The sequence below is a fragment of the Zingiber officinale genome, chromosome 5A (assembly GCF_018446385.1).
Source record: "Zingiber officinale cultivar Zhangliang chromosome 5A, Zo_v1.1, whole genome shotgun sequence".
In the NCBI taxonomy this organism is placed as follows: domain Eukaryota; kingdom Viridiplantae; phylum Streptophyta; class Magnoliopsida; order Zingiberales; family Zingiberaceae; genus Zingiber; species Zingiber officinale.
The window spans coordinates 127,776,078-127,788,350 of NC_055994.1; the positions used below are offsets into that span (position 1 = coordinate 127,776,078).

The 12,273-nt window shown below is 33.6% G+C and overlaps 1 protein-coding gene across 1 annotated transcript; it reads right to left on the reverse strand.

The window, feature by feature from the left end:
* Positions 1 to 200: 200 nt before the first annotated feature.
* On the reverse strand, positions 201 to 1,178 carry LOC121983227. The gene is made up of 2 exons (XM_042536182.1): positions 917 to 1,178; positions 201 to 829 (listed from the first exon to the last, which is right to left on the reverse strand). Exons 1-2 carry the CDS (start codon positions 1,082 to 1,084, stop codon positions 308 to 310), a joined length of 690 nt encoding a protein of 229 aa, XP_042392116.1. The 5' UTR covers positions 1,085 to 1,178; the 3' UTR covers positions 201 to 307.
* Positions 1,179 to 12,273: the final 11,095 nt, after the last annotated feature.

The window sequence follows — 12,273 nt, forward strand, 5'->3', positions numbered from 1 at the left end:
TTTAAAAAAAAAACTCGTGGTATATATATTTACAAGGATTACTATCCTTAAGTCTTTAGAATGGAATATTATTCCTTATTGTATTTCCGAACATGCGAAACGATATGACAATAACTGAACAACACAAAGCTTTATATAATAATAATAATAATAATAAGGGATAATACGGCCTAATTAAGCATTATTTGTGGTTTGGAGCACTGAAGAAAAGTATGATCAACCGCAACAGCGTAAAGGCAGGAACCATTTTAAATCTATGGTATTATTAATTTGCCGGCCACCTTTGTGTTGGGTGCTGGCTAATGGTTTACACGCAGCCCTTCTCGTCGTCTTTACTTTTGCCTCGTACCTCATACACCACATCGAGGTTGTACAAAATGAGCACCATGGTTAGGGAGGAGAAAACGACGGGCAGAGGGCCGAAGATCCAGAGGAGCAGCGGCAGGGCAGCGTAGAAGAGGCGGTTGCCGACGGTGTTGAGGGCGAAGCCCTTCTCGAGGAGGTCGGCGACGTAGGCGACGGTGACGAGGGAGTCAGAGAGAGGGACGTTGATGAGGAAGTTGGCCTGGTTGACGAAGCGGATGGAGAGGGAGTGGCAGAGGAAGGCGAAGACGAAGACGACGAGGAGGGACACGTACTTGAGTGCCACCATGAACTCGCCGTGCGCGCCGAAGACGGAGTCGTACAGCGGCCGCTTGACCGAGTAGGTGCTGCTGAGGACGGCCGCGAGGCCGGAGCTGAGGAGGATGGAGGTGGTGGCCATCAGCGTCGACCCCATGATCGTGTTCCGGATCGTTTGCACCGCCAATATGTTCTTCTTGTCATTGTCCTAATTTAAACACAAAAATGCGAAAGAGAAAAATTTACATATATATATATATATATAAAGATTTTAGCTTTCAATGGACATATATACCTTCATCACGGCTTCGACCCAAAGACGACGGCCAACAGAGTTGATGCCGATGATGGTGTGCAGCGGCTTGGACCGGACTCTGTACCAGAGCCAGAGGTGGTAGACGAGTGGGAGGAGGAGGCCTAAAGGCACCAGCACAAGATCCAAATAGCCCTTCCTCCACTCCATCAATCACTACGTACACTAGCTAGCTAGCTAACTGAATGCCCTAATTCTTCTCGGTTGAAGGAGCTCTGACGATGAATGCAACGGTCGTAGCTATGTTGTTGGAAAGGAGAGTGTGACTATGTGGTTATTTATAGAGGATCATTGGGACGTGAAGTTAATGCAAATGGACGTGGTGCCACTAACTCCACAGCACCAAGACGACAGCGCAAGCTGACAACAAGCACACATGTTTTGTCCAATCGCCTTCTTCGCAACAAAAAACACACATTCAATTGCGTTACATTGCATTGCAGTTTGCATTGCATAAATCAGTTTGCTTGACGTTTAATTCGATCCCCTGCTTCTTGTTTCGTTCTTTTACCAGCTGAGTCCAAATTTCATAGTACTGTCACATGCCTCTCATGGTCCTCTTAAGAAATAAAAACGTTAAAGTGCATGCCGTTAATCTTTCAAGATTTATAGAGTGTAAAACTGATAATTCTAAACAATTAATGAATGAATGAATGAATCATATCAGTGTGTGTGCTGTAGATACAGATCAATGGAGAAGTGCGAAAGAGAAGTTAATTTGAGTGCTAGTGGTGTTGTGTGGTTCTCCAATGGAGAAGCCAATTGGGTAGGGACAAACAAGGGATTCTCCTAATTGGTCGAGCTGTGTCAATCAGAACTATGAGCATGATATGCAAACGGGTGACTAAGCATAATGCTATGGATAATCTTTGCATGCAGATCGCCATTGAATTATGTGAATCTAGCAATTGGTTCAAAGTTGCATGCAGCATCGTGCGTGGGAATTTATAAATTCCTAAAGGGATGGAGATGATAAGGTTCCATGAACCTGGACGGTATTGTTCGGCTACTTTGGGCAGGAGAACAAGAGTGAAAATGGACGTAAAGTGAGATGATGAATAAAATAATCCAACGTGTTTAGTCTGTTTAGGTAATTAACTTGGACGAATTGTATAATTAATTGCAATAAAAGAAGGGAAATGGTTTCCATGTAACATTGCACTTCATTTGGTCCAGAGGTTGGAAAAGTAATTAAATAAAATACATTTTTTTTTACCGAACAAGTAGGTAATTTTTCAAATTACTTAGATTAGTTTTAAAATTACTAAATTATATATCTATTTTCTATTTTACCTCTAATTAATTGACTGATAAAAAAAAATCAGTTGAATCAATTTATGTTTAAAAATTAATCGATTGATTTTTAATATCAATCGAATCGATTTCTCTCTGTATTGAAGTTTCGAGCAAATCAGTTGACTAATCAATTTGCTTTTGTATCAAACTCGATTTAATTTTGGATAAAATTAGTTGATGGATCAAACGACCTCAGATTGACATGAAATTAATTCTTATATGTTCGATTAGTTCTAATTATATTTATGCCCTTCAACATCAATTCGACCCAATATATTGATCAGTGATTTTTGAATACGGATGTATTTGAAAAATTCAATTCAGGGTCCATCAGCTAGAGTCGTCAATTTGGGTTGGGCCCGTCGGGTTGGCCCGCCCCGCCAAACAATTTAAGCGGGTTGGGTTGGAATTTTATCAACCCAAGTCCGTCGTGGGCCGACCCCTAGGCCCGCGACCCGCGCGGGTCGGCCCGCTCGGGCTTGGGTTAGCCCGCGGGTTGAAAAACATATGCAAGTTACGTTTTAGGCCAATTTATTATATTTCTTTGTTATAATTTTGAAATAAAAATAGTACTTTTCATCCAACATAAGTACTCATTTGTGTTCATTTATATTTAAAATACATGTTTATATATACATTTAATTGTAGAAAAAATTTTCGAAGTAAAATGTTGAAGATATGAAATATTTTTTATTTTTTTTAAAAAATTTTTTATGGGCCCGCGGGTTGGCCCGCCAAACCTGCAACCCGCCTTAGAATGGGTTGGGTTGGAAATTTCCCAACCCGCCAAGTTGGCGGGTTGGCCCGCCCCGCCCCACCAAATGGTTAGCCCGTCACGGGCCGACCCGCCCCGCCACGGGTTGGCCCGTCTGACAGCTCTACCATCAGCCGATTTTAAGCAAAATCAGTCGATGGACCAAACCTCATCAGATTAACATGAAATTAATTTTTAAGTGTTCGTCTAGTTTTTCAAATTATATTTATACCCTCAAATATAAATTTGACCCAATATATTAAGAGCAGTGATTTTTTTAACACAAATATATTTAAAAAATTTAATTTATGTTTAAAAAAAATTACTACTCTCAATATATTGGGTTAAATTAAAGTTTGAGGGCATGAATATAATCAGGAGAACTAACCAAACACATAGGAACTGATATCATGTCAATTTGAGGTCGTTGGTCCATCATATAGTTTTGGGCTCCTGATTATATTCATGTTTTCAAACATCAATTTGACATAATATATTTAGAGCAATAATTTTTTGAATATGAATGTGTTTGAAAATTTTAATTTGTATTAAAAAAATCAATACTCTTAATATATTGGGTCAAATTGATATTTGAGAGTATGAATATAATTAGAAAACTAGTTAAATACATAGGAGTTAGCTTCATGTCAATTCAAGATAGTTTGGTCATGTTGAACTATGTTAGGCCGGTAAGAGGAGGTGAATTACCTGAAAAAGAAAGATAAACCCTTTCTCGATCTTTTGACTTTACTAGTTATGCATAGTTAATTAACAAAATAAAAATGCAAGAAATTAACAACTTTAAAGAGAATAATAAGAAGGTTAGATTTACTTGGTTACAACTTAAGTAGTTGTTAATCTAAGATGGTGAAAAAACTATTAGTGCAATTGACCTCTAGGGTTTCGATGTTTGACAATGCACGCAAGTCTGGTCAGTTTGACCAAGGGTTAATCCAAAAAGGACTTGATGTTTGGAAGAGAGTAGTCTAGTCAAGACTAGATAACTAGTAAGGGTAAATCCTAACTGAAGGATCAACAATTGAGAAATCTTAACTAGAGATTAGGCAAGTGGAAGTTCTAGTGAGTGAAGTCGGGCCCTAGTGAGTGAAGTTAGGTGGTGGAAGTCCTGGTGAGTGAAGCGGGCCTTAGTGAGTGAAGTTAGGTAGTGGAAGTCCTGGTGAGTGAAGTCGGACTTTAGTGAGTGAAGCTAGGTGGTGGAAGTCTTGGTGAGTGAAGTCGGGCCCTAGTGAGTGAAGCTAGGCGGAGGAAGTCCTGGTGAGTGAAGCCAAACAATGGAAGTCCTAATGAGTGAAGCTAGGCAACCCTAGGGAGATTGTTGGGGTTGCAAGGTTGCAAACATAGTCCCATATTGGAAACACATGGGAAAGATTATGGGTTTATAAGAGAAAAAGATATCTTCATTGGCCTCATAAGCCCTTTTGGGGAGAGCCCAAGAGCAAAACCATGAGGGCTTAAGCCCAAAGTGGACAATATCATGTCATTGTGGAGATATCTAAATTCTTTTCGATCCTATAATTGGTATCAGAGCCCAGACTGCCAGAAGGTTTAACCGTCGACTGTGCACAAGAGCTATGGTCTGATTGAGTCATGTGGGTACAATATTGACCTCGAACAAAGAAAGTGGGGGCTCCTATGTTTGGATCAAGAGGACTAGACACCAGACAGGAAGTCCTAGTTGCGACTAGGCAAGGAAGTCCTTGTAGGTCGGGTGGACCGAGGGGCAGGAAGACCTGGTGGGTCGAGGATCGGACGTGGGAAGCCTATGGTCCTTTGTTTGAGGGGGGGATTGTTGGGGTTGCAAGGTTGCAAACATAGTCCCATATTGGAAACACATGGGAATGATCATGCGTTTATAAGAGAAAAAGATATCTTCATTGGAATGAGACCTTTTGGGGAGAGCCCAAGAGCAAAATCATGAGGGTTTAGGCCCAAAGTGGACAATATCATGTCATTGTGGAGATATCTAAATTCTTTTCGATCCTACAATTGGTAGAGGGGGGGGGTGAATATCGATTCGAAAAACAACGAGTATAAACGCAGCGGAATAAGAAAATTGAACACAATGGATTTACTTCGTTCGGAGCCTGTGACGACTCCTACTCGAAGGCCCGTACTCCGTACGGAGTACTTTCGTTGGGCAATTCACTAGCAATTCGAAATATAGATTACAAGTTAAGTACAATATTGCTAATAAGGAAAAATTACCGACAATAAAAAGACTTAGAACAGAAAGGAAAAGCTTGTCGGAGATCGCAGCGCAGCAGGAGCACAACGAATCAGATTCTTCATTCTGAGAGTTGTGTCCTTGAAGCTTCCTTTTATAGCCCTTTGGAGGGGTCTCCAGAGCTTATCAGATCCCAAAAATTCGGATCAGATGAGGAGAGTTCGAATCTGGCTGATCCGAGTCGTCTCCAACTACTTGTTTGACACAGTCATCTTCCGAAGGTCATAACTTTTGACTCCAAACTCGGAATCAAGCTCTGTCAGTTGCTACGCGTGAAGAATTTGAAGCTCTACATTTGTATCTACAAAATAGAGTTAGGAAAAAAAAATATATACACATTTTATACAGATTTATGAGTTAGGTCCTGTCTTCCCGAGACCAGAACCTAGTCAGGGTCTCAATTTAGGGATCCAAAATGGACCTAAACTGGACCGACGCCTACTGTCCCTTAACTGGGATGCGTCCTCACAGTCACTCTCCTCCAGTGACTTACCTTTACTTACCTGCCAGACGTTCGGTCAGCCCTTCGACCCGTCTGGACTTTGTGCCAGCTATCCGGTCAGCCCGTCGACCTAGCTGGACTTTGTGCCAAGCGTCCGGTCAGCCCGTCGACCCGCTTGGACTTCGTGCCAGCTATCTGGTCAGTCCGTCGACCTAGCTGGACTTCTCGCCAAGCGTCCGGTCAGCCCGTCGACCCGCTTGGACTTCGTACCAGACATCTGGTCAGCCCGTCGACCTGTCTGGACTTAACCTGCATACTCGATCAAAGCATTAGATAACGACAAACCTAACTTAACCTATTTGTCTTTCATCAAAACCTGGGTTAAATCGTTAGTGCTAACCGCACCAATAATCTCCCCATTTTTTATGGAATGACAACCTGGTTAAGTTAGTGAAAACATATGCAAGAAAAAAACAAGTAACAACATGCATTTATGTGGTTTTTAAGTTAGTTTGTATTTTCAGTTTGGTTTAGCTAACTTAACCACCTAACCCTCCCCCTTTGGCATTCATCAAATAAGGATATAAGTCAAGTAATCAACAACACAGAATACAGACAAAGTAAAAATTGTAAGAAATGATGTCAAGTTAATTTGGGGGAGTTTAAACTTTTGAAAACTTGTTTAAAGCATTAGCTTTTAGCTTTTAGAAAAATAGCCAAGTTTAGATAGCCTAATTTTCAAACATAAGTGTATATGTTCTAAATTTCAAGACCAAGTTTTAAATTTTCAAAACTAAGTTAAATCTAATTTTCAAAATTAATTTTCAACAAAAAGTAAAACCCAATTCTTAAAAACAATTTAGTTTTATAAGAGTTAGTTTTCAAAAATAGGTTTAAAAAATTTTTAAGAAACCATTTTTCAAACACAAATTTTAAAATATTTTAAATAAAGGGAAAATTTTAATTAATTCCTCCCCCTAAACCTGACATAAAATTTTGAAAATATTTGCTAAAAATATTCAAAGTAGATTTTTTTTTAAAAAAAAAATTGAGGTAGAATTTTCTAGAGAGATTTTAAAGAGAAGATTAAAAAATAACACTTAAGGAGATAATTAAAAAATAAACCTCCCCCTGAATTTGATACTCCTTTAATTTATTAATCCTCCTTATTTATTACTCCCCCTTAATATAATGCTAAGATTTGAGTGTGTTAAATTTCAAGCCCTAACACATTTGTCTACCTAAGTGTTCTAGGGGATTTGGTAACACTTATATTATTTACATATTTATCTCTGTATCCTTGATATAATTGTTTATTTGAGTTTGATTAATCAACAATTAATATTAGATTTAGGTGCTTAAGCTTCAGTTTAAGGTTTAATAAGATAAACTTTATTAAATCAAAAACAGTTGGTCATTATCAATAATTTATTGATTAATTTTTACTTAATTTAATAATTTAATACTTAATAAAATAATTTAAAATTCATATTAATTGATTGAGTTGGTCAATGAAAGTGTTAGTTATAATTATTTTTTTTATTTACTTCCTTTTAAGTGGGATTAATTTAGTTTGAAGTTAGCATGAAGTTAAAATTATTAGACACAGTTAAGTAAGGTTTAATTCAAGTCAATTTTAGTTCTCAAATGAAGTTAAACTTAGACAGTTAAGTTCTACTTATTAATTACATAATTAAGTTTAAGGTTAAAGTTAACAGAATTTAAGTTTTTAAGTTAGGTGTCTAAGTTTTAAATGAATTTAAAAGAATTATTATTATTATTATTTTTAAGGGATTTCTAACAGGATTTCTAAAACAGTGTTTAAAAGGATTTTAAAATAATTTTTATAATTATTTAATGGCAATTAATATACGTTCAATTCAGTTTTGATTTTAGATTTAAATTAATATCAGTGATTAATTAAGGTTTAAGTTTTAAGTTTAAGTCAAATTTTTAAATTTTAATTGTAATTTCAATATTAAGTTTTAATTAAGTTTTAATTTTTAGTTAGGTTAAATTAAGTTTAAAAATAATTTTAAGATTTAAATAATGTTTAAGGTAAAAAAATTTAAAATCTAAATAATAATTTTTAAAGTTTAAATAATCAATAAGACTAATTTTTTTAAGTTAACAAAATTTTATTAAAGTGAAAAATAATATTAAGAAGAATTTTTTAAAATGATTTATAAAAGATTTAATTTTTAAAAGACTTTTTTTTTAAACTGATTTTTGAAAGAGTTTAAAATTAATTTTTAAATAATTTAAAATGGTTTTCAAAAGAATTTTTAAATAGTTTTTAAAATAATTTTTAAAATGATTTTTAAAAGAGTTTTTAAAATAATTTTTAAAATAATTTTAAAAAGAGTTTTAAAATAATTTTCTAAAAAAAATTAAAATAATTTTTAAAAGAGTTTTTAAATAATTTTTAAGATGATTTTTAAAACAGTTTTTAAATAATTTTTAAAATAAATTTAAAAGAGTTTTTAAAATAATTTTTAAAAGAATATTTATATAATTTTTAAAAATGATTTTAAAAGAGTTTTTAAAAATAATTTTAAAATAATTTTTAAGAGTTTTTAAAATGATTTTTATATGAGTTTTTTAAATAATTTTTGAAATAATTTTCAAATAATTTTTTAAAGGATTTTAAAAGGATTTTTAAAATAGTTTTTAAAAGGATTTTTAAAATAGTTTTTAAAAAGATTTTTAAAATAATTTTTAAAAGGATTTTTAAAATAGTTTTTTATTTAGAAGATTTTTAAATTAATTTTTAAAATAGTTTTTAAAAAGATTTTTAAAAGAATTTATTTTTAAAATAATTTTTGAAAGGATTTTTAAAAGTATTTTTTAAATAATTTTTAAAAGGATTTTTTTAAAATAGTTTTAAATAAGATTTTTAAAATAATTTTTAAAATTGTTTTATAAGTATTTTTAAAAAGATTTTTAAAATAGCTTTTTTTTTAAAAAAAAAATTAAATAATTTGTAAAATAGTTTTTAAAAGGATTTTTAAAATAGTTTTTTTAAAAAGATTTTTAAAATTGTTTTTTAAATATTTTTAAAATGATTTTTAAAAGATTTTTTTTTAAAAAATAATTTGTAAAAGGATTTTTGAAATAATATTTTTTTAAAAAAATAATTTTGAAAAGGATTTTTAAAATAATTTCAAAAATAGTTTTTAAAAGGATTTTTAAAAGCATTTTAAAATAATTTTTAAAAGGATTTTTAAAATAATTTTAAAATAATTTTTAAAATAATTTTTTAAACTAGTTTTTAAAAGGATTTTTAAAATAGTTTTTAAAAGGATTTTTTTTAAAAATAATTTTTAAATGGATTTTTAAAATGATTTTTAAAATAGTTTTTAAAAGGATTTTTAAAAGGTTTGTAAAATGATTTTTTTTTAAAGAAAATAATTTCTTTTAAGTTAATGTTTTTTAAAACTAATTTTTTATTAAAAATATTTTTTAAATAATTTTAATTTTAATTTTAATTTTAATTTTAATTTTAACTTAATTTTAATTTTACTTTAATTTTAAATTAATTGTAATTTTAATTTAAATTTAATTTTCTCTAATTTTAATTTAATTTTAAGTCCTTAGTCATCTCACCTGATCTAAATTATCAATTAGGGAATCCTATTATTTGGTGAGATGAATTAGATTCCATTTTAGGGTTTGGTTTAACTTTGTGTTAGCTTTAGGTTTAGCTTTGGATCTAACAAATAGACATTTTTGGATAAACTTCTGGGCTATGGTGAGTCACTTGGATATCATTAGAGTAACCATGCCTTCGAGGTTTTCCAAATAGTCCTATCCACTGGACTTAGTACAAAACCTTGGTCTAACTGGTTAGGATCCATAAAGGGTAGCTTCGGCCAGTTCCACTTAGCCAAATGCATCAGGTCGAAGTCATATCTTCCTAGACATGCATAGACTAAGCTTCCCTAACGTACTATCATCCAAGACTTCACCAGTACCGTTGGTCAAGTTAAACTATTATCCCTTTTGAACTAGTCCTAATTACCCTGCCAAGTACATTAGTTATTGGTTACGCTGTCGGGTAAGTTAGTTTTGGAGGTGTCAGCTATTCTGGAGCCCCCCCCCCCTAAAATTATTGATTTTCCTTTTAAGATTTTTTTTGTTTTAGTTTTAATTTATAATTTAGATTTAAGTTTTTAATTTTGAATTAATTAAATTGGTCAAATTATCCTTCTTTAAGAGAGTGTATTTAATATTTAAATTTTCTTTCAATTTTAATTTTATTAAGTTAATTGAATTGTCTTTATTTAATGGTTTATCGTTAACGATTGAGTTTTTATTCATTTTTAAATTTGAATTAATTAAATTATATTTCTTTAAAGGTTTATCTTTTAATCTTTTATTAACCATTAATTTTAAATTTGTTAAATTTATTTTTGATTTTATCAGAGTGTTTGAGTTTATCCTTATATTTTCTTTACCTTTTAAGTTGATATAATTAGTGGAATTTATTAAATAAATTTTATCTTTAATATTTAATTTTTTGTTAATTAGATTATCTCGAGTTGAATAAGACTTTCTAGATTAATATTGTCTAGATTAAATAATTTATTAATTTTATCTAGATCAATATTGACCTTGTCATCTTTTTTGTTTGAATTTTCAAATTTTTTTAGGTTTAAATTCGAATTTTTAGATTTATTAATTATTTTCAGATTTTCTGCATTTTCTAAATTAATTATATTTGTTTTATTAGAAAATATCCTAGGGGTATTTTCTGAATTAATTATATTTGTTTTATCAGAAAATATCCTAGGGGTATTTTTGTAAGTATTGTCATGTACACTATTTTCACATATACTTTCAGACATATCCAAATTAACATGCACATATTTTAAACTACTACTAGCAAGAGTGTTTTGGTAAATATTACTAACATTGAGCGCAACCCCTAATTCAGCAGGCTTCTCCGTTGGATCTGACTCGAGTTCGGATTCGATTTTGGCTTGATCGTCTGACTCCAACGGCTTCTCGTGGAGCTTGATCAACTTGGTCCAAAGCTCACACGCATTCTTGCACTTTTCTAGTCTGCATAAAACATTGTTAGGTAAAACACTACAAATAATTTTACTTATATTTTTGTTCAGTTCCGAGTCCTGAGAGGGTTTTCTCAATATTAGCACATAATTGAAATCTAAGCTTCCTAAGAAGCATTCCATTAATCGCTTCCAGTAGTTGAAATCTTGATCATATGGTAGTGGTTCGTGAGGGTTCCGTCCTTCTAGAAGAGTCATTGAATGCTGAAGATGGAAAACTAAAAAGTGGTGCCAAGACTTGGTCTTGGATTAGCAGTGTGGGAAGAAAGAAGAGTAATGAAAAAGAGCTAAATCGATGTTGCACCAATTTAGTTTTAATTACGAAAAAAAATTTCAAAAAGGTAATAATACCAATTTGGAGTTATGCGAAAAACTGAAAGCCAAAAAAAAATTAAAAGAAATGTTTCTCCCCCTGTCTGATTGGTGGTTGCACCAAATCAGAGCGGTACCTACTCTGATACCACTTGTTGGATCGTGAAACGTCGATAGAGGGGGGGTGAATATCGATTCGAAAAACAACGAGTATAAATGTAGCGGAATAAGAAAATTGAACACAGTGGATTTACTTCGTTCGGAGCCTGTGACGACTCCTACTCGAAGGCCCGTACTCCGTGAGTAATTTCGTTGGGCAATTCACTAGCAATTCGAAATATAGATTACAAGTTAAGTACAATATTGCTAATAAGGAAAAATTATCGACAATAAAAAGACTTAGAACAGAAAGGAAAAACTTGTCGGAGATCGCAGCGCAGCAGGAGCACAAGGAAGCAGATTCTTCGTTCTGAGAGTTGTGTCCTTGAAGCTTACTCACCCCCTCCTTTTATAGCCCTTTGGTGGGGTCTCCAGAGCTTATCAGATCCCAAAAATTCGGATAAGATGAGGAGAGTTCGAATCTGGCTGATCCGAGTCGTCTCCAACTACTTGTTTGACACAGTCATCTTCCGAAGGTCATAACTTTTGACTCCAGACTCAGAATCAAGCTCTGTAGTTGCTACGCGTGCAGAATTTGAAGCTCTACATTTGTATCTACAAAATAGAGTTAGAAAATATATGTATAGACATTTTATATAGATTTATGAGTTTGGTCCTGTCTTCCCGAGACCAGAACCTAGTCAGGGTCTCAATTTAGGGATCCAAAATGGACTTAAACTGAACCGACGCCTACTGTCCCTTAACTGGGATGCGTCCTCACAGTCACTCTCCTCCAGTGACTTACCTTTACTTACCTACCAGACGTTCGGTCAGCCCTTCGACCCGTCTGGACTTTGTGCTAGCTATCCGGTCAGCCCGTCGACCTAGCTGGACTTCGTGCCAAGCGTCCGATCAGCCCGTCGACCCGCTTGGACTTCATGCCAGCTATCTGGTCAGCCCGTCGACCTAGCTGGACTTCTCGCCAAGCGTCCGGTCAACCCGTCGACCCGCTTGGACTTCGTGCCAGACATCCGGTCAGCCCGTCGACTTGTCTGGACTTAGCCTGCATACTCGATCAAAGCATTAGATAACGACAAACCTAACTTAACCTATTTGTCA